The 23,694-nt window shown below is 32.4% G+C and overlaps 1 protein-coding gene and 1 non-coding gene across 2 annotated transcripts; both read right to left on the reverse strand.

Annotated features, from left to right (window-relative positions):
* Positions 1-6,193: 6,193 nt before the first annotated feature.
* TRNAK-CUU (transfer RNA lysine (anticodon CUU)) lies at positions 6,194-6,266 on the reverse strand. The gene has a single exon. It is a non-coding gene; the product is annotated as a tRNA-Lys (tRNA).
* A 9,517-nt stretch (positions 6,267-15,783) lies between these two features.
* Positions 15,784-22,565, reverse strand: LOC139862561 (uncharacterized). The gene is made up of 5 exons (XM_071851178.1): positions 22,217-22,565; positions 17,618-17,787; positions 17,256-17,316; positions 16,721-16,796; positions 15,784-16,159 (listed from the first exon to the last, which is right to left on the reverse strand). The coding sequence occupies exons 1-5, from the start codon at positions 22,413-22,415 to the stop codon at positions 16,039-16,041; spliced, it is 627 nt and encodes a 208-aa protein (XP_071707279.1). The 5' UTR covers positions 22,416-22,565; the 3' UTR covers positions 15,784-16,038.
* Between the last annotated feature and the right edge of the window lie 1,129 nt (positions 22,566-23,694).

A 23,694-nucleotide genomic window follows, 5' to 3' on the forward strand; every position in this document is an offset into this window, starting at 1 on the left:
GCCATGATATTGCGGTACCTCCATTTAGGAATACATATCCATTTTGATATTTAGCTTTATGTGGATCAGATAAATAACCTGCATCTGCATAACCAACCAAATCTTGTTTTGATTCGTTAGAATAAAATAATCCTAAATCAGTAGTTCCTCGAAGGTATCGAAATATGTGTTTGATCCCATTCCAGTGTCTTTTGGTAGGAGCTGAGCTGAACCTTGCCAACAAATTAACTGCAAAAGAAATGTCAGGTCTTGTACAATTTGTAAGATACATAAGAGCTCCAATTGCACTAAGATATGGTACTTCTGGTCTCAGGATATCTTCATGATCTTCACAGGGACGAAATGGATCAGTGTCAACATTAAGTGATCTAACAACCATAGGAGTACTTAATGGTTTTGCCTTGTCCATATTAAAACGTTTTAAAATCTTTTCAGTATATGTTGTTTGATGTACAAGTAAACCATTATGCATATGTTCAATTTGTAAACCAAGGCAATACTTGGTTTTTCCGAGATCTTTCATTTCAAATTCTTTCTTTAGAAGTTGAATGGCTTCATGGATCTCTTTATTTGTACCTATGATATGAAGATCATCAACATAAACAGCTATGATCACATATCCGGATGTTGTTTTCTTAATGAAAACACATGGGCAAATAAGATTATTGGTATACCCTTTGCTTATCAAGTAATCACTTAATCGTTTATACCACATGCGACCCGATTGTTTCAACCCATATAAAGACCTTTGTAACTTGATTGAGTACATTTCTTTGGGTTTTGCATTGGTTGCTTCTGATACCTTAAATCCTTCAGGTATCTTCATATATATATCACTATCAAGTGATCCATAAAGATAAGCAGTCACAACATCCATGAGATGCATTTCTAAATTTTCAGAAACTGCCAGGCTGATTAAGTATCTAAAAGTAATTGCATCCATAACAGGAGAATAAGTTTCTTCATAATCAATTCCCGGTCTTTGAGAAAAACCTTGAGCTACAAGTCTAGCTTTATACCTTGTAACTTCATTTTTCTCATTTCTTTTTCGCACAAAAACCCATCTATATCCCACAGGTTTCACATCTTTAGGTGTGAGAATGATAGATCCGAAAACTTTTCTTTTATTGAGTGATTCAAATTCAGCTCGTATTGCTCCTTTCCAATGATCCCAATCATGTCTATTTTGACATTCCATGACAGATTTTGGTTCTGGATCATCATCATCATTCATGATGTCATATGCAACATTATATGAAAATATCTCATCAAGATTTTTCATTTCATTTCGGTTCCATAATATTTTTGAATGTGCGTAATTGATTGAAAATTCCGTATTGACATCATCAATCTCCTCTGCAGAAGGAGTATTGATTTGTAGTTCTTCTTGAACACTTTCTTTTACCTCATTATCAGCTGATTTTCTTTTCCGAGGATTTTTATCTTTGGAACCAATTGGTCTCCCACGTTTCTGGCGTGGCAAAGACTCAAGAATAACATTATTGCCAGTTTTTGGAATTTCAATTCGAGCTGGAGCATTTGCTGCTGGTATATATGATTTAGTCACTCTTTTTGCATCTGTAAATGCATCAGGCAATTTATTTGCAAGTTCTTGCATATGCATTATTTTTTGAACTTCGATCTCGCATTCTTTTGTGCGAGGATCAAGATACATTAATTGAGGTTCACACCATGAAACATCATTTTCTTTATTTTTTATTTCTCCCCCTAATCTAGGGAATAATGTTTCATTAAAGTGACAATCAGCAAAACGTGCTGTAAAAACATCACCCGTCATGGGTTCAATATATCTTATTATTGAAGATGTTTCATATCCAACATATATTCCCATCCTTCTTTGAGGACCCATTTTAGTGCGTTGTGGTGGTGCGATAGGGACATAAACCGCACAACCAAATGTTCTAAGGTGGGAAATATTTGGCTGATGACCAAAAGCAAGTTGCAAAGGAGAATATGTATGACTTGCGCTTGGTCTAATGCGAATCAATGATGCAGCATGCAAAATTGCATGGCCCCATACAGATACTGGGAGTTTTGTTCGCATTATCAATGGTCTAGCTATTAGCTGCAATCGTTTAATTAATGATTCAGCTAAACCATTTTGTGTATGCACATGGGCAACGGGATGTTCAACAATAATCCCAATAGACATGCAAAAGTTATTAAATGCTTGAGACGTAAACTCACCGGCATTATCTAGTCTCACCCTTTTAATAGTATAATCAGGGAAATGTGCTCTCAATTTAATAATTTGAGCAAGAAATTTTGCAAATGCCATATTTCGACTTGATAATAGACAAACATGAGACCATCTACTAGATGCGTCTATTAGAACCATAAAATATCTAAATGGTCCACATGGTGGATGAATTGGTCCACATATATCACCTTGAATTCTTTCAAGAAACATTGGTGATTCTTTTTCAACCTTAAGAGGTGATGGTCTTATTATCAACTTTCCAAGTGAGCATGATGTACATGGGATAAGTGCATCATGAGGGATCCTTTGATCCGCCAATGGATGTCCATGTGTATTTTGTATTATTCTTTTCATCATTGTTGATCCTGGGTGACCTAATCTCTCATGCCACAAACTGATCATTACAGGATCACATAATTTTTCTTTAACTACCACATTTACTTCAGGTACATTTATATGTGTATAATGTAAACCAGAATGAAGTCTTGGTAGTTTTTCAATTACACGATTCTTATCAGTGATACTTAAATATTTTTCATTTTCTGTTGTCACTGACTGATAATCATATCCATTTTGGTATATGTCAGAGAAACTTAACAAATTTCTCTTTGACATGGGAGAAAATAAGGCATTATTTATCAGAAAATTCGTACCATTTGGTAACATGAATTTTGCCTTTCCCATTCCTTTTATTAAGTCCACAGGACCTGATATAGTATGTATAGTTCCTTCCGTTGCTTTCAAGTCTGTGAAATATTTTTTAGATTTGAGTATGGTGTGAGTGGCACCACTGTCTGCAATACAAATATCTCCACCATTTGACTGATTTTTTTACTCCAGCAGTATACATCATGAACTTCGAAAAAAAAAAATATGAGAAACAAATAATGAGTATATAATTCATCAATATATTACATTCAAAACATGTTGCAAACGATAGCACATAATAAGGAAATATGTAGTAAACTAGATATGGTGTAGATTGAAAATTTACAACCATTTATTTAACGAGAACATATAATAGGATATCTATATATATATATATATATATATATATATATATATATATATATATATATATATATATATATATATATATATATATATATATATATATATATATATATATATATATATATATATAGATATTAGAAATTTATTCATTAAAGTAGTCACAAGTTGGCTCAGTGATTTTTGTATCAAGGTCATCCACAAGATTTGCTTCTTTTCCTTTTCCCTTTAGGGATTCTTGATACCGATTAACAGAATGCTGATTTGTTCGGCAGTTTTTAGACCAGTGGCCAATTTTACCACATCGGTAACAAGAATCTTCAACATTCTTTGAAGAGCCTTCTTCAACATTGTGATTTGTGGGATTGTATGGTGTTTGGATTTTATAATTTTGTGGATTATTATTTCTTTGTCCACGACCACGACCACCACGACCACTACGACCACGACCACCACCACGACCATTACCATAAGGGTGATTTCGAACATAGTTATGATTTTTATTATTGTTATGGTAATTTCCATGGTGATGGTTTTGGCCAATATGGCTACGACCTCTTCCACGCCCTCGTCCATGTGCATTTCTTCTTTTATTATTATTATTATTATTATTGTTAATAGCATTAGCTTCAGGAAATGCTAGCGCACCGGTAGGACGAGATTCTTGTTTTTTCATCAGTAATTCTTTATTAACTTCTGCAACTAAGAGATAAGTTTGAAGTTTGGAAAAAGTTTTATAATTCTGCAATCTTAAATTTTCTTGCACAGTTATATTTGCAGAATGCATTGTGGAGAAAGTTTTCTCCATCATATCAGCATCACTTATTTCTTGACCACAGAATTGAAGCTTTGAACGGATCTTGAACATGGCCGAGCTGTATTCACTTACCTTTTTGAAATCTTGGAACCTTAGATTTCTCCATTCTTCCCTCGCAGCTGGAAGTAATATTTCCTTTTGATTATCGAATCTACTCTTGATACTTTCCCATAAAACATGTGGATCTTTGATAGTGAGAAACATATGTTTTAAGGTGGTATCAATATGTTTGCGAATAAAAGCAATTGATTTTAATTTATCTTGATCGGAACAAGTATTATTTTCTTTTAAAGTTTCTAGAATACCCAATGATCCAAGATTTATTTCTACGTCCATAACCCATGATGTGTAGTTTGTTCCCGATACGTCTAAGGCATCAAACTCAAGCTTTGATAAGTTTGACATTTTCTATTTTCAGAAAGATGAACAACATAAATCATAATCATAATATTTTTTTTTCGTAGATAAATAACAACATGCAATTAGAATTAGTTTAGATTCATAAGTAGTAAACAAAGGAATAATGGTATGATTACAAATAATAAAATCATAAGGGAATATAGGTTCATATTATATTATATTATTAATGATATTATTATAATATATATTAAGTTATAATATATATTATTATAATATATTTTTCTTATTTTAACCTTTAAGATTTACTTTTAATAAAAATACAAACTACTTTTCTTATTTTAACTTTTAAGATTTACTTTTAATAAAAATACAAACTACTTTTTTTTTATTTTAACTTTTAAGATTTACTTTTAATAAAAATACAAACTATTTTTTCTATTTTAACTTTTAAGATTTACTTTTAATAAAAATACAAACTACTTTTTTTATTTTAACTTTTAAGATTTACTTTTAATAAAAATACAAACTACTTTTTTTATTTTAACTTTTAAGATTTACTTTTAATAAAAATACAAACTATTTTTTCTATTTTAACTTTTAAGATTTACTTTTAATAAAAATACAAACTACTTTTTTTATTTTAACTTTTAAGATTTACTTTTAATAAAAATACAAACTACTTTTTTTATTTTAACTTTTAAGATTATAAATTTAAGAATAAACATTAGTATGCATGAAATAAATAATGATTAATTGCATAAGTAATCATAAATGTTGGATAACATATAAAGACCGCATCGTATTCGTATTGATCGAAATTAATCTCGACCCATGGTACCGTGTTGTCAAATGACGTGTTGCGTACATAAAGTACCGTGTTGTCAAATGACGTGTTGCGTACAATCATGAGGTCTTATTAACATAAATATAAATGTTAGTGAAGTTAATAAGAGTTAGATTACAGAAAATATAATTCAGGTGGTATAACCGACCATATATAACTTAAATAACATAAATATAAATGTTAGTGAAGTTAATAAGAGTTAGATTACAGAAAATATAATTCAGGTGGTATAACCGACCATATATAACTTAAATAACATAAATATAAATGTTAGTGAACATAACTGTAAATGTTAGTATACATAAATAAATGTTAGATAACATAAATGTAAATGTTAGTATACATAAATAAATGTTAGATAACATAAATGTAAATTAGGCGACAGTGTCGACCATATATCATTTAGGTGGTATAACCGACCATATATTAGTTAGGTGGCAGAGCCAACCATATTTAGTATAAATGTTGAGATAATCGTGCTGATAACGTGTTATAATTCAGTAGGCTTATAACTACCTTTAGTGGTTCTTGACTGTAGAAGGTATATAGAGATAGAGATACTGTAAAACGGAGAAAACAAAGGTTGAACAAAAGGTATGAGTAATTGGTTTTTTATTTATAGAAAAATGTACAATGAGAGTTTGGTGGCATTTGGAATCTAGAGAGAGAGAGTGTTTTTGTTAACCAAAAAAAATACATACAATAAACTCTAACTCAACACACCTATTTATACTCAAAAAAATATACTATGCAATATCTATAATAATAATAAAATTATCATCCAATTATTACTTTTATAACATAGTTGAGTTTAAACCTTTTTTTGTTTTTGATAACTGCGATGTGTTTTGTTAGATATAGTTTCCGATCCGTACACGTTTTTTTTCGGCATAAAAAGGTATGCCACGTCATTAACCATAAGTAACATAATTAAAATATACGCCCACCGTGGGGCTCGAACCCACGACCACAAGGTTAAGAGCCTTGCGCTCTACCAACTGAGCTAGAAGGGCTTATTTGTTTGGTTGAAAATTTTATGAATACACCCTATAACTTGATAAAGAACAATTTGCATCTTAACAGTATACGATGAAATATTACTTTATCCACGTTCACTTTTTTTTTTTGAGCGACAAATTTTTGCTTCGAATACTCTTATTTAAAATTCACACACGCTAGGTAAGAAACTCCAAGGATTGACCCGGGTTGCTTGGCAACTAATCGCGGGTTCCGGGTTGCTTGGCAACTAATCGCGAAAAAATCCAGGTTATCGGAATTGAAACCGGATTGCTTGGCAACTAATCGAGGATATGTTAGAATTAGTGTGCACGTTATAACACAAATCTATACTACCGCTTATATACGGGCTTATGGGGTCACACACTTTAGCATTTAGATACCAATTATTATATATGGTTGATATATGATTATAACCTATAGTTCGAAAAGCATGGTTTAATTAAATATGATTTAATTAAATATAATAAAAAATCAACAAATCATTAAATCACAAAATTATTTAATAGACTTATATTCTTTTATGATCAAATAAAAGAAAACTAATATATACAGTATAAATCTTTTCTTTTGTGGCCTACTGACCAAGTATTTTACTTGGTTTTGGTCCACCGACAATAATATAAATAATTCAAGGGTTGTTGAACCACTTTGTTGACATTTGTGGAAAGAGCACAAAAAGGGTTTCCAATGTTTATTTTTATATATAGCAAACAAAATAAAACAAAGACTGACTCTCTGTTTTTCATACGAAAATAAGAAAAAATGAAGTTTAATTTTTGGGCTGCTTTTTGTTCTCTGGCGCAACAAAGAAAAGAAACCATTTCTTCCTTCACTTGAAACAATACAGTATGTGTTGGTGTTCATTTAATTTACTAATCAAAGGAGTTGATTATTAAATTAATAAAAGCTTCCTATTTTGATGTTATCTATCGAAGAAGAAACGGAGTAGCAAACTTTACTTTGCTTTTCAAGACATTAAACAATATTTGATATTGTTTTGGGTTATAAACGGACTAGCATCCGATTGGTGTTGCTCGACGTACTGTGTGGATCAACCATAGAGATATTCATACTCTTTGAATATATGTTTCTACCTAGATATGGACAATTGTTTCTACCGTTCTTGCATCGCTCGCTAAAGGTACATCTAAACTCCTCTTTGTGAATTTATTAGTTGACAATTATTAATGGTGTAATTGGATCTTGTTAGGATCGTTAATCGTGTGAATGTTTTACTTGAAAGTTTATTATAAATAATAAAAGATGTTTATTATTAAATAAAAATATATTTATTTTCATGTTCCGCTGCATTTATAAAATTTAAAGGTACACACGGTTTTCCATCAGTGGTATCCGAGCCGCTTTTACACCATCTTAATTGTCGCGTGATTTTCTTTAGATTTAGCTTTGTGGTGTATTGGTGAAAGTCAAAACCTTTTTGGTTTTTAAAGTCAACTCGGTTGATCTAGACTTAACCTCATGACGCACAAATATAATTGAAAGAATATCACTACTTTAAATTGTAGATTTAATTATTATGGCTTGAATAATTGTTATAATTGTTGAATGTTTATTTCCATGGTTATACACATGCATTGTAACCATGGACAAGCCATATGTAGATTTTTAATAATGTAGTTATTAAAATTGTGATTGCATACATAGCCCGTAATGCCCCGACCTATATGTTTGATTATATGTGAATGTTATGATTGTTGGTCATGGCGATTTTAAGCCATGTTGGTTATTGATTTATTGAAAGGCCATTTTGAAGCCAAAGTTGTATTATATTTATTTTTCATTTTCATAGTATTGTATTTAAGTTTATTTCAATTTGTAAAAGTACTAGTTTAGTTGTATTTTTAAATTTAAATAAATGTAACAAGATGAAGATTGAAGATAAATATACAACATGGAGTTTGACTTAGAAGATGGCGAACAGATCAAGTTGACAATGATGGCGTTTGTCAAGTTTTCACTTGATTCTTGAATTAAGTGGGAGCTACAATATTACCCTTAGTCTGACCTCTTGATCCCATGTCAGCTCATGGGATCAAGCATAGGATTTTTGGGCTAGGCTATGTATGTGTGTATGCATGGTTGTGTTTTATTTTACGCATTTATATTTAATTGTTGATTATAATATATATGCTAAATGTTTTTGATGAAAACATCAAATAAGACTAGTAATGAGTTTCAAATATTAAAATTGATGATTTTAAAAAGTTAAACTCTAACGAGTTTAAAGTTAAATGTTTTTTGAAACTCAAATAATATATATGGGCGACATCTTTTAAAACTATTTAAAACGATACAAGTTTGTGTATTTGTTATTTTTTATACTAGAAATTAAATAACAAACTGCACGCATAATACACGATCGACATATATAATTGGTTAAATTGATTTTTAATAAAAGGTGTAACGAATATTGTGTGCATGCATTATTCGTTAACACAAATTTTTTAAAATACCCGTCAAATTTAAGTCATGCCATCCAATGTGCTTGCAAACACTCCTCGTTATTTTTCTGATCTAGTAAGACTAGGCTGAATTATAGCCACGAGGTGGATTTTTCGATCTAGTGAGACTAGCGTGAATTTCCACGGTTTCCAAATTGGACGACTTAATCGTGTTCATGGTGAGACCTGAGTTCGAGGAAAGGATGGGACAAACATGCCAATAGATAATAATGGTTTGTTGGACTACACATATCTCAAGGTCCCATAAAGATCTAAGAGTTGCACTTGTAATGCAATTGGTACCCGCTACCTACCAATAGACTTCATAACTGCTAGCTGATCAACAGATGTGGCTATAGAACCTCTATGTGGATCTTAGGCTTTCGTAAATTAATTGTTTTTAAAAAAAAAATATTATAAAAAAACTTAGGTAGTTAATTTATTAAAGCTTAATATCGAAAATACTAAATTGAATCTTATATCTATTGTAGATGTCAAATAATCAAAACGTAAACCAAAACACACTTCCTTCTTTGTTGGAGAAGGATAAACTCAATGTTCAAACTTCCTAGACTGGCAATGCAACCTGAGATCTGTTTCTCAAGCCTGGATGGAAGTTGAACAAAATTAGAACCCTTATCCGATCTTCCTGTTTGCGCAGCTCCTACTGCTCAGCAAAATGCTTATCGGAAGCTGTTCGATGAGTAGGAAAAGTAGAATAAAAGGGTTAAAAAGAATAAGCCGAATACTTTGTGGAAGGAAAATGGCAAATCATTTGCCAATGAAATTATTCCACCTTCCAAGAAAGAAAGCCCAACAAAAGACGCCGAATGTTTCCATTGTGGAAAGGTTGACAATTAGAGAAGGAAGTTGTCCTATCTACCAATCTGAGCTGAGAAAAAGCAATGCTGGTAAGACTAGCAAAATCAGGTATATTTCATATACAGTTATATACTTTTTCTAGTGATTCCTGGATCTTTGTTAACCGGTTGTGGCCTTCACACCTATAACAATATGAAAGGAATGAGAAGAAGTAATAGACTGAAGAAAGGCACACTGGAGTTGCGAGTGGGCAATGGGAATCAAGCTTCGATTGAAGCCATTGGTCACTTTGAGCTTACTCTTCCAAGTGGTCTTATTGTTTTATTGAAACAATGTTATTATTGCATTTACGCACTTTGATATTTCAATTTCTAAGGATAATATTTTTTATCTTAATGCCTATCCAAGTGATGGTATTTTTGAAATTGATATACCTGGTGTGATTTCAAATGAGAATTCTATGTATACCTGTACCGCCAAGAAATTCAAGCAACGCTTGAATAAGACCTATCTATGACATTGTCATCTTGGTCGTATAAACAACGCATTTCAAAACTCCATTCTTATGGATTTTTGGAATCAAATGGCTTTGAGTCATTCGATGTATGTTAGTAATGTTTATGTGAAAGGATGACAAAAGCTCATTTCTCCGACTTAGGTGAAAGAGCTACATATCTTTTAGGACTAATTATATTGATGTATGTGGCCCTTTAGAACAATGTCTAGATATGGTAAGTCTTATTTCGTTACAATAACCGATGGTTATAGTAGATATGGTTATGTTTTAATTGCTGAAACATAAACATGAAGTTTTTGAAATGTTCAAAAGTCTCAAAATAAAGTAAAGAGTCAGCTTGGAAATATCATTAAATCACTTCACTCTGATGGATGAAGTGAGTATATAAGTCAAGAGTTTTTGGACCACCTGTAGAATTGTGGGATTGTCTTACAAGTCACTCCACCTCACACACCATTACTCAATGGTGAGTCTGAATGGAGGAATCGAACTTTACTTGATATGGTTTGATCTATGATGAGTCTGACTACTCTACCACCGTCTTTTTGGGGTTATGCATTAGAGTCTGCTGCAGGCATACTCAATATGGTTCCAACCAAGAAGGTAGAAAATACACCATATGAAGTGTGGCATGGGAAGATTCCCAAGTTGTCTTATTTGAAATTATGGGGTTGTGAAGTGCATGTGAAGCATGACACTTCAAACAAATAAAAACCCTGAAGTATTAAATTTCACTTTATGGGATACCCATAGGAAACAATGGGTTACTACTTCTACTACGAAGCTGAAAACAAAGTGTTTTCTGCTCGGACTACTGAATTCTTAAAAAAAGAGATCTTCTCTTATAAGAATTTAGTGGGAGTAAAGTAGATCTTGAAGAAATTCAAGAACCATAAAGTAACATACCTTCTATAAGCACTAGTAATCCACACGTTAAATCTGAGCGCATTGTTGGTGAATCATAACGTGTTGCACCTGAACTTCATAGGTCTGGTAGAACTCCTCATCGGCATAATAGGTTTGATTATCTGATTAATTTAGATGAACCTCACCTAGAGGATTATGAACCCTCTAGCTACCGTGAGGCCATATAAGATCACGAATCTTAAAAATGGCGAGATACTATGAATACAAATATGCAGTCCATGAAAGATAATCAAGTATGTGACTTGATTGATCTTCCACCCAATTGTAAGACAATGGGGTGTAAATGAGTCTTCAAAAAGAAGACTAGCATGGACGGTAATGTAAACACTTCTAAAGCTCGATTTGTAGCAAAAAGTTATAATGAAACTTTTCCACTGATCGCGAGCTTTATAAATTAGGATACTTATTGCCATAGCTACTTTTCATGATTATGAAGTATGGTAAATTGATATTATAATCGCTTTTCTAAATGGCGACCTAAGCGAGGACGTATTTATGGTTCAGCCGAAAGGATCTATTTATCCTAAGCATCCTATTAAAAGTATGCAAGCTTCTAAAATCCATTTATGGATAAAAGCAAGCATTTAGGAGCTAGAATCTTAAGTTTGATGAGAATATCAAAGAATTTAGTTTTTCTCAAAAACAAGATGAGCTCTGTGTTTACAATAAATCTAGTGGAAGCAAAGTAGTCTTCTTGATCTTGTATGTTGATGACATACTGCTTATTGGAAATAACATTTCAACTTGCAAGATGTCAAGTCTTGGCTTGAAAAAGTTTTTTCATAAATGATCTTGGAGAAGCTACTTATATACTTGGAATCATGATCTATAGAAATAGATTCAAATGGATTATTGTTTTGAATTAATGTACATATCTTATCTTGCAGAGATTTTGCATGCATTACTCCAACCTTGGAGCATTGCCTGTGCAAAAGGGCATAACATTGAGCAAGTCACAAAGTCTTATCACACATGATGAGATAAGACGAATGAAATGTATCCCATATGCTTCGGCTATAGGATCCATTATGTATGTCATGTTATGTACTAAAATGATGTCTCGTTATTTTTGAGTTTGACGAGTCGTTATCGACAAAATCTACGTTAAGAACATAGGATTGTTGTTAAAAATATTCTTAAGTATTTGTAGAGTACTAAAGATATGTTCTTGGTTTACGATCGTTTGGAAAAGGAGTTAAATATTAACCATAATACATATGCTAGTTTCCAAACTGATCGAGATGATTCTCGATCCTAGTCAGTTTGTGTCTTTGTCATGATGGACAAGACAGTTGATTAAAAGAGCTCAAAACCGAGCACGGTTGAACAATCTACAACAAAAGTAGAATACATTGTAGCCTGAGAAGCTGCTCAAGAAGCTGTCTGGATTTAGATGCTTGTTGATAAACCCATAGTAGTTCACAACATTAAATCTTCTACTAAAGGTGTATTGTGATAGTTTGGTTGTTATAACACTTCCGAAAGAATCACATGTACATAAAAGTATCCGACACATTCTTCGAAAATTTGACTACATCCGTGAAGTCATTGTGGGGAATGAAATTAGTATTCTTAAGGTTCATACAGATGATATCGTGGCTGACCCGTTCACGAAGCCCTTGATGCACAACAAGCATAATGATCATGCTAGTAATATTGGACTTCGTTAAGCTACTAATCCTTTTCATTTGTAATTTAGTATTTGGATATTTCTGGAACATTAAGCAGTTTTATCTTAATGAATTGAGATACTTGGTATGGTCGTTTTCATTTATATCACTGTGTTCTGTATTAGCATGTTTAATCCATGAATAATTGTTGATTATTCTAAGTCTCCATAATCGGTCATGTTATGGGAGTAACATGAATTAAGATTATTATGAAATTTGGTTTTATTCACTGATGATAAATAGTTAACTAGCTGAGGCCAAAATTCATATGTATTCATTGATGATGAATATTGGAATGACCCAATCATGAGATGTCACTACATGGATCTTCGTCAATAGTGAATCTCATAATGGATATGTCTTTGTGTCCTTAGATCTGAGATGTATATGTTGGTTTTTGATTGTATGACATATTATACTTTGATATGGTTAAACGCTATCCTGAACAAGGTAGTTATAAAGGTCATCATCAGGTATGATGTGAAGTACATGACGAATGCATATAATCAAAATGGAATTTATTTCTCTATGTGAGAGTATGATACCATTGGGCCCCTCGATGAAAATGAATGGATATTTACACGGCCGTGTCCAAGCTATATTAATTGTAGATCAATTTTAACTTGGTGATCACATTCAAATTTTCAAGATCGAGAAACAGAATTGGTTGACAAATGAGAATGACTAGATCCATGTCTCATGTCAACTCGGTATCGGTAATAAAGGGACGATAGACACTCAATCATTAAAATCATTTTTAATAATAATGATAGTTCGTTTAGCTGAAACAAACACTTGTATATTTTCGGGGGCATTGACGTGTTGCTAGACGCCAATATATGTCTGTATAGTTTTCTAGATGTTATGGCATGCACAAGTGGGAGTTTGTTAGAATTAGTGTGCACGTTATAACACAAATCTATACTACCGCTTATATACGGGCTTATGGGGTCACACACTTTAGCATTTAGATACCAATTATTATATATGGTTGATATATGATTATAACCTATAGTTCGAAAAGCATGGTTTAATTAAATATGATTTAATTAAATATAATAAAAAATCAACAAATCATTAAATCACAAAATTATTTAATAGACTTATATTCTTTTATGATCAAATAAAAGAAAACTAATATATACAGTATAAATCTTTTCTTTTGTGGCCTACTGACCAAGTATTTTACTTGGTTTTGGTCCACCGACAATAATATAAATAATTCAAGGGTTGTTGAACCACTTTGTTGACATTTGTGGAAAGAGCACAAAAAGGGTTTCCAATGTTTATTTTTATATATAGCAAACAAAATAAAACAAAGACTGACTCTCTGTTTTTCATACGAAAATAAGAAAAAATGAAGTTTAATTTTTGGGCTGCTTTTTGTTCTCTGGCGCAACAAAGAAAAGAAACCATTTCTTCCTTCACTTGAAACAATACAGTATGTGTTGGTGTTCATTTAATTTACTAATCAAAGGAGTTGATTATTAAATTAATAAAAGCTTCCTATTTTGATGTTATCTATCGAAGAAGAAACGGAGTAGCAAACTTTACTTTGCTTTTCAAGACATTAAACAATATTCGATATTGTTTTGGGTTATAAACGGACTAGCATCCGATTGGTGTTGCTCGACGTACTGTGTGGATCAACCATAGAGATATTCATACTTTTTGAATATATGTTTCTACCTAGATATGGACAATTGTTTGTACCGTTCTTGCATCGCTCGCTAAAAGTACATCTAAACTCCTCTTTGTGAATTTATTAGTTGACAATTATTAATGGTGTAATTGGATCTTGTTAGGATCGTTAATCGTGTGAATGTTTTACTTGAAAGTTTATTATAAATAATAAAAGATGTTTATTATTAAATAAAAATATATTTATTTTCATGTTCCGCTGCATTTATAAAATTTAAAGGTACACACGGTTTTCCATCAGGATCTCCTCTACTAAGGCTTGGAAACCACTCAGGCAATGACTCGGTGGTTCCACGTTCACATTATATTTTGTATATACCGTCACCTTTAGCAAATCAAAAATAATTATTCATATACCTAACATATCATTCACAGATGCTAATCAAGCTGATAAGTTGTCAAATGATTTTTCAATACAATATGATAAAGATTAGCTGTTGATGAGTGAAAATATACAGAAACTTATTATTACAAGAGAACCATTATTGAGAAGTCTTCAACTTTTCCGCAAAAAACTATAGTTTGCAACTTCAATTGTAAAAGCTAAACACAATGATGACAAAACATAAAAAACTCAATGAAAACCAAAACATAATTTAAAAAACAGTCAACCAATTTTGCTACACTTTTCTGGTAGCCGTTGTCCAAGATTTGCATCTCCTCATCTTATCAACTTGATACGCTGATCAGCACTGTTCGAAGCATTCAGCACTGTTGACTGAAGATGATAAATCCTTCGAGGTTACAGGCACAAGAAAATTTCTTGACAACCTTGTTCTACCTTCGCTTCCATTCGGTACAAGGTGGAATAAGGCTTTGCCAATCTAAGTAAAGATTTTCGTTTGGTGTTTGCTTCTTGATAGGTTACTTATTCGTCTTAATCTATCTTTACGTGGGATTCACATTGACACTATCATATGCCCATCATGTAGTGTTGGTGTTGAAGTTGGTCGTGATCACAATTTTTTGAAGTGCAATACGACTTCAAGTTTATGGCAGCAAGTTGAAGCTTGGAGTGGAGTTCAATGGCATGTGATTCTCGTGGTTGAAGACCTGTTCGATTGGTTTGAAGATCACAAAGGAAGTCGAGCACAACAAGATTGTCATTATTGCATCACGGTTGCAACACTTTGGTAGATTTGGCGACTCAAAAATGACACTACGCAGGAATTGTAGTATTAAGCTTTGTAGCTTATTTGATGCCATTAGGCTGGTTCCATTCTAGAACTAAGCATGCGCCTTCTTGAACTGCTTGGCTTAATAACTATTTATAATTGCTTTTGCATTTTGCTAGCTCCTTGCTGTTTTTTTTTTTTTTTTTTTTAATAAAGTTTGTTATACCAAAAAAAAGTTATACAGGATTTGGGAACATGTCACAGTATATAAAACAATAATTAACATAAAACTCATTTCTGCAATTATCAGTATGTGTACAAAAATTGTACTAGGATACTTATCACAACCTAACTTATCAAGGACCTCGCATCCATTATTTGAACAAATGAAAACTTATACATCATTAAAAGTAAAAACTTGATGATTCTTGATATTCTTTTCTTTTTCTTTTTTAATCGTTGTTGACCTCACATGATCATCAGTAAAATTGATTTTGCATTCTTGAGAGTGGATAAATAATGTCCATTCCTAGATCTTCAATAAATCCATCTTACTTGGGTCGTCTTCGATATGGATACAAAATGTCATCGACACTTTCCTTTATTTGATTGCCAACTTTTCGCGCGTTCTTTGCTACACCAGATGCAACTACATTTGCATTTCTCGTAAACCTGTTTTTCACAAGAGCAGGTGTAAGCTTATACGAAAAGTCAAAGCACATTATTTTTATTAAATATTATGTGGCATGGATTTTCGGGATCTGATCCGTACACCACTAGTTTTAGCCGTACACCACCAAACTCGTGCTTTAGAGTGTTAAAACACATTTATGTATGGCTAAAAATGGTGGTGCACGTATCTTCACCCTTTCATTAAATAAACTTCACAAAAAATTGTAGATCGGCAAGGACACACACTGATCCTGTGTTGCGGGCCCCAAGTATCAAAGGCATTGGTACCACTAAGCTACAAGCTCATTGGTTTTCATTAAATAAACTGAACCATAAAATCTTTTGAATTCTGGACTACATCATTTAGAGCCCGAGATTACACATCACCTTAGATCTCTGAACTCAAGATGCAATATTTTTTTTTTTTTTTGAGAAATTCAAGCACTACTTTAATTGGAAAATTAAAGAGTCTCACAACCATCATACCTTATAATACACCTATATCTCAACCGAGGCTTGAAGAAATGAAGCATTATAAAAAACATAAATACAATTACTTGCCTGGTAAAGAAATCATCCGATGCGGAATGAGCTGGCGCTGGCCTGGTTACTCGTGGTTGTGGAGCTGCATGCTTATCTAAAAAAAAAAAAAAAAAACCCAATGCATTAGTTTTTCATACATTTAAGAACAATATCTTTATATTTACTATTTGAGGCATAAAAAATAACTTAATAATGTTGTAGAACTAGCAATACCAAGTATAAATAGAAAAAGAGTAATCATTAATACTAATAAAATACATGTTTGCACTAAAAAATAGAATGATAACTAACAGATGACTATGTGATATTAAATAATACAATCTTTTAGCAACATCTAATAAAATATCAATGCGGCCAATAAGCCTTTGGCCTCCCGCACCCAATGTATAGGTGTCCAGCAACCAAAGTTCTTGTGAGTTCAAGTCCTAACCCGGAGAAAGGTATAGATGAAGGTATCAAATGTGAGTTTGGTACTTAAAAAACGAATCATGTTATAACACTTATTAATAGAACTCTGAACAATCTATTTTATGATTATAATTGAACGATATACCTTTGTTATAAGTATGAGTAGGAGCAGAGTTGGTACTACTAACTTTTCGGTCCACCAAAACCTACACACACTTGATAATGTAAGTGAAGCAGCTATTTTAATTCTATAACAAGATAATTACAAAGGTTGTAAAAATCGCTACTCAGGCAGTATTCGGTCAGGACTTTTTAGGAAGTACTCGGCAACTCAGGGAGTACTCGGATGTTTGACCAAGTTTGACTTTGACCAATTTTGACCAATTTTCAGAATGATCCCGAGTTTTGACTGAGTACTCGCCGAGTAATTCCGAGTTCTGAAACACTGATAATTACCAATGAGATGTGTGTGTGTGTGTGTACAAAGAGATTTGAGAGAGTAAAAACCTCAATGCCAACACAAACGGGCAACTCCTTTTCCGTTTCGTGCGCATCACCGTTTTGACTTTTCATATCTGAATAAACAGAGTAACCAACACAACCGTATCTGAAATCAGCAAGACTCCTACCCTCTTTTGAAGCTTCCATCTCCGATTCTCCAACATAGTAACGAGGCACTGCTTGTTGAAATTAAAATTCAGAATACCATATTTTTAATTTAAAAACAGTCATATGGTGTGTATGGACTTGTTACAAACTTAAATTACAACAATTGCAAGTAAACTAATTTACTCTAGAAGCAAACAGAGACATAATGACAAAAGGCTACAGATACCATCAGTGCACAACAAGACCATCATTTAAACGTTAAATGTGATACAAAATTGAACATGTCAAAGTTCAAACATCAGATATATGCGCTAGTTTAACAATCAGTCAATCACCAATTGCTTATGTGATAACAAAATATTATCATGATATTTATGTATATGTATATATCTTATATATTCCGAGTGATAAACTACCAAACTTTAATTTTAAAATCATTATAAGCATATGACGACCAAGACGTCATGCTGATGCCAGTGGATGGTTTAAACTGGATTCTCTTCTAGTAACAGATAGACACTTTTGAACTTCAATATTGTGAGAGAACAAACTTTTCGGATATATTTTGGTAACTACTTTAAGCCCTAAAATAAGTAACATATACTGCATAAACAACAAACATTGAACAAGAAAACCATAAAAGCCTTAACTTCGTCATATACATGCTACAAAGGTGTCAATATGGATACACCCACAAATTAGATCACATACTAGCACCTTTAACCATTCAAAAACATGATAAAACCAACACACTTATACTGCTCCATGATTAAAATAACTTCAATGCATCACAATTCACAACATCAAAATAACAGAACATCTGAATGTATAATGTTGCAGAAATCCAATTATTCCTATTCTTCCTAACCTTTTCAAATTTATCATACATCTATACATCAATTTTTCCCCTCAATTATTATTATAAATTTTTTTAAATCAACATCTCAATCTAATTAACATCCTATTAATAACCTAAATTTCAATTTGACCTAATATCATAAATTGAATATTTAGAAACTGAATTATGCAAAAATCGATTGAAGATAATAATCAAAGCATCTTTAATCCGTATCAAATAAGCCTTATTTGTACAAGACTTACCCACATTTATCAAATAAAACATCAAAAGAATTCAAAAATATGTGCTGCTACTGGCTGAAAGTAAGACACGAGTCAAAGTCAAACCGACTGCCGGACACGATGGTGACGTGCAAGCCATCTGGACGCTAGCCGGATAAATATATGTTGGGCGAAAGGTTGACATACAAACCGTCTAGGTGAGAACTAGATAAAAAATAAAACGCAATGTAAGCCGTCTAGAAGCTAATCAATTAAATCCTTTAACTGGTAGAGTAATCGTGTATCATGGTGTCCAAAAAGAAGAAAAAGTACCAAGATATAACGGCGACTGCTACTAGGGTTTTGCGAAACCGATCGGTTAGTCTTGGAACAGCGGATGCGGCTTCTAAAAATGGAGAAGTGTCTTCATCTGATTCTGATGGGGATCGTTCATCTCAGATTATGGATGATGTCGTCCGTTCCAATCTGATGGTAGATGAAGTTGATCAGCCAAATAAGAACGAGGGAGATGTGCCAATTGAGCAACCTGGGAAGGATAATCGTGATTCAGAGGGGATGGTTCTGAAAACCTATAGTTCTAGAAAGAGGAAGGGTAGTGAACCAGCTGATTGATGTTTGGATGGTCCTTCTAAAGAAAAGAAGAGTGCTCAATTTGTTCCTTATGCTGGTGATTCTTCTATTCCTGCTAATGAAAAAATACTCCCTGAAGTAATTAAAAAACGCAAGGGTAACAGGAAGAAAGGTGGGTATGGTAAGAATTCTGCTGTAACTGATCATTCTATTGATGATATTGTAGTTAGTAATGATGATATTATTGCTAAATCTATTGGTGAAACAATTGATGTTGCTAAACTGACTGTTTCTGCTAGTCCTGTTGTATTCTTTAAGAGTTCAAAAGATGGTAGTTATAATGAGGTTGATGTAAACCTAGTGGCTGCTGCTGAGAATGTTGTTAAGTTATTTAAGAATGATGGTTTTAGAGAGTCAATTGTTGTTCCTGATGATTTCTCCAATTGGGTGGCAATGTAACATTAATGAATAAGCAGGATAATAATAGTGGTGATAAAGATAATGTTGTTTCTGGGATTAAATCTACAACAATGGAAGGGGTTGAGACTAGTGAGGGGCAAGGCAACACAAATACTAAAACCCCAAGAGCATGGGTAAATCCAAACATCACTTTTGCTGACTTCTTAAAACAAAACAAAGATGAAGAAGAATTAAAAATGGAGTTCATTCCACCTGTTTTAATATCTAATGGTCAAAAGAGAGTAGTTTTCTCCGCTGAGGAGGTTAAGAAGGGCGGTAGTGCATTTTCTCTTCAATTATATGGGTATTTTATTGGAACTTCTATGGATTATAGGGTTGTTAATGCCCATCTAAGGAGAATGTGGTGGAGGTATGACCTTAAAGAAATCGTCAAAACAGCTGCAGGATTTTATTTATGCAAATTTAAAAATGAAAAGGGTATGAAGGAGGTTCTTGAGAGTGGTCCATGGTTAGTTAATAATGTACCTTTTTTTGTAAATCAGTGGGAACCTGGGGTTTGGCTTGAAAAAATTGAACCTGAAAAAGTTCCAATTTGGATTTGTATTCACAATATACCCATTGAACTATGGAGTGGCAGAAGTATAGGTAAACTTGTTAGTGGTATTGGTAGGCCTATGTTGATGGACAAAGTTACTTCAGATAGATGTTTGAGTAAAAGTGGAAAACTAGGTTTTGCTAGAGTTTTGACTGAAGTCAATGCAGCTGATGACCTTCCTAGCTTTGTCGAATTTTCCTATCCTGTGATTGGTTCTTTTCCAGCCAAAGTGGGTAAACTTGAGGTGACCTATCAATGGAAACCGCCTTTATGCACTCATTGCAAAGTGTTTGGGCACTCTTTTAATACTTGTAAAATTAGGCCTAAAACAGAAGATGAAGTATCTGCACAAGTGTTAAAAGACGCGTTGAAAATCAACAATGATGGTGAAACAGTTGATTTAAATAACCAGTGTGTTGAGGACGACTTTAAAGTTGTTGGTAAGAAAGGAAGGGTATTTCATAAGTTGAATTTTGATAATAATAAAAGTCAATGGCAGTCGACAGAAGCAAAAGGTATCAAGCAAAATGCAGTTAAGAATAATTATGGTATTAAAGACAATATTGTTGTGGAGGAAACATATTGGAATGTGGAGTCCCAGAAAAGTCGAAATCATAATGTTTTAAGGAAAAGAGATAAAGGGAAGGGCATTGATGGTGAAGGTAATAATAAGACATATTCCAAAGATAGAATTGAAACAAACAATCCTTTTTATGTATTAGTAGATGATGAGGGTAATACTGATGGTAATACTGATGTTCAAGTATTTTAGGACTCCATGGATTGCTGCTGGTTTTGGTGCCTTTGATAAAGATGGAATGGTGATTGGTGATTGATGTAAGTTTGATAATACTGCTCCGAAATTATGGTATTCTAACAACTCTTTGTATCATTTCCTTATCAATAAAATTATCATGCTTTCAAAAAAAAAAAAAAGCCGTCTAGAAGTTAGCCGGATGGAAAGTGCCAAATATAACTCTAACATGCAATCCATTTAGAAGACTATCCGAATGAAGAGTGCCGTGAAGAAACACGTAACAATTTTAAGGCTGTGTTTACACATAAAGCCCTTCTACTTGGTCAAGTGGGTAGGATACCCTGTAGCCTGCACACGGATACCAAAAAAATATGTGGGCCTTAACACACGAATGGAACGTCGGTGCCACGTCAGCCCGGATTTTCAGGATAATATGTCACGATAGTTTGTTACAATCATGAAAGGGACAGGTGCCACGTCATCATTCCCTCTAACAAACTATTGGCATCTATATATACATCCTATGGGTCATTCATTACAACCTAACGCACAATCAATACGCCATTACTCTGTGAAAATCATTTACAGTCACTTACATTGGATTCAGGTCATCACCCGAGTTCAATCTCCTTATACATATTAATCCGCTCAATCCGATTGAGTAGATTAATCTGATTGATTATTTTACACCCTCGTGAATCCAAACGGGTTTGCACGCTTGTCGGAGCTAAAACAATCTATCAACCACTTTTCTCCCAAATTAAGCACTCAAACTAAACCCATAAGTTTTACGTTTGATCAATCATACATCTATACATCAATTTTTCCCCACAATTATTATTACAATTTTTTGAAATCAATATCTCAATCCAATTAACGTCCTATTACAAACCTAAATTTCAATTTGACCTAATACCATAAACTGAATACTTACAAACTGAATTATGCAAAAATCGATTGAAGATAATAATCAAAACATAAGATGAATTTCTGATCAAAAACATGAAATTAAACCTTTGTACAACATCTATAAAAGATTAAAATAGTTTAAAAAAATGGAATGAAGAATGAATACCTTTAGGAAGAGAACGAGTAAAGCCAACGCAAACAGGATTACGCGAATTTGATCTGAGAGTGGATGAATAATACAAACATCCTTTACATGATTTACCTTTTCTAGATGCTCCTTTTTCGTTCAATAATTGTAAATTATTACTTTTATTATTATCATCATTTTTTGAGCTAGGGTTTGCTCCTTGAATATCTTCACCCATCGATTATAATAACTGATAACTGATTCTGATAATCTCAAAAGCTATCTTTCTATCGCTCTCAAGGACACATATTATTATGCTTTCCAGATTTGTAAGATGGTGATATGTTAACAAATTCGTTGCACAAATAAATTGGAACCGAACCGGAGTTTCGTTTGCTCTCGCTGTTTTTGTTTAATTGGGGTTTTTATCTACGTGTACCATATGGACCATATGTGCCGTGTTGAGGGTTGACACCCATTGTCAAAAAATAAAAAAAATAATAAAAACAAAAAACAAAAAACAAAAACAAAAAACAAAAACAAAAAAAAACTTTGGGTTTTTATATAAAGTATACAACAACCACAACAACAAAACAACAATATCCAATCCAGCATCTGCAAGGTATGAGGAAAGTGAGATATAGACAATCCTTCATCTATCCTAAAAATAAAAGAGAAGTCGTTTCCCTAACCACGAGAAAAGAAATTCTCCACTAACCAGGGAGAGAAAGTTATCCCCCTCTCTACTCCAGGGTAGAGAGATCGCTTCCGTGAGGACTTTCGGCAAAAAAAAAAAGGTTTTAATAAATAAATAGAAAAGTAGAATAATGAAAATAAAAATAACTAAATAAATAAATAAAAAATAAAAATAAATAAATAAATAAATGAAAAATAAGAATACAAATAAAAAGAGACGCCATGAAAATGATAGAATCAAATTTCCACGGTTTTTATATAAAGTATAATATAATAATAATATAATTAATAATAATAAAATAATAATAATGATAACAATAATAATTAAATTATTGTGTAACCGACAAGTGGCTGAATTATATAATTTGTTCGATTTTAGAAGATAGTTATAATTATAATAACTAGTGTAAGTGCTCTCACGTTGTTTCGAGAAAATATTTGTTAAATTTGATAGATAAAAAGGAGAAAAATAGAAACAAAGTGAACTGGGTAAAAAACCTCATGTTGAAAAAAAATCGAAAACGGACAAAACAATTGACGTCATGCTATTGTTCATCATTTTGTGTTTTAGATCATTATGTGTTTTGAAGAGGTAGTAATAACAATAACAATATAATAATTAATAATAATAATAATACATTAATAATATTAATATAATTTTTTTATATTTTGTTTTGAACAAAAATATTAATATAATTATAATAATAATAATAATAATAATAATAATAATAATAATAATAATAATAATAATAATAATAATAATAATAATAATAATAATAATAATAATAATAATAACGTGCATTTGTACTTGTAAATTAAAA

The sequence above is a fragment of the Rutidosis leptorrhynchoides genome, chromosome 8, assembly GCF_046630445.1.
Source record: "Rutidosis leptorrhynchoides isolate AG116_Rl617_1_P2 chromosome 8, CSIRO_AGI_Rlap_v1, whole genome shotgun sequence".
Lineage (NCBI taxonomy): Eukaryota > Viridiplantae > Streptophyta > Magnoliopsida > Asterales > Asteraceae > Rutidosis > Rutidosis leptorrhynchoides.

Bases quoted from the DNA above. Each gene is read 5' to 3' on its own strand.
- LOC139862561 (XM_071851178.1), bottom strand. From the start codon at position 22,415: ATGGGTGAAGATATTCAAGGAGCAAACCCTAGCTCAAAAAATGATGAT. The intron at 17,317-17,617 runs GTTTTTACTCTC...AAGTGTGTGTAG, and splicing joins CCGTTTGTGTTGGCATTGAG to GTTTTGGTGGACCGAAAAGT. The intron at 16,797-17,255 runs GTATATCGTTCA...TTTTTTTTTTAG, and splicing joins TACTCATACTTATAACAAAG to ATAAGCATGCAGCTCCACAA.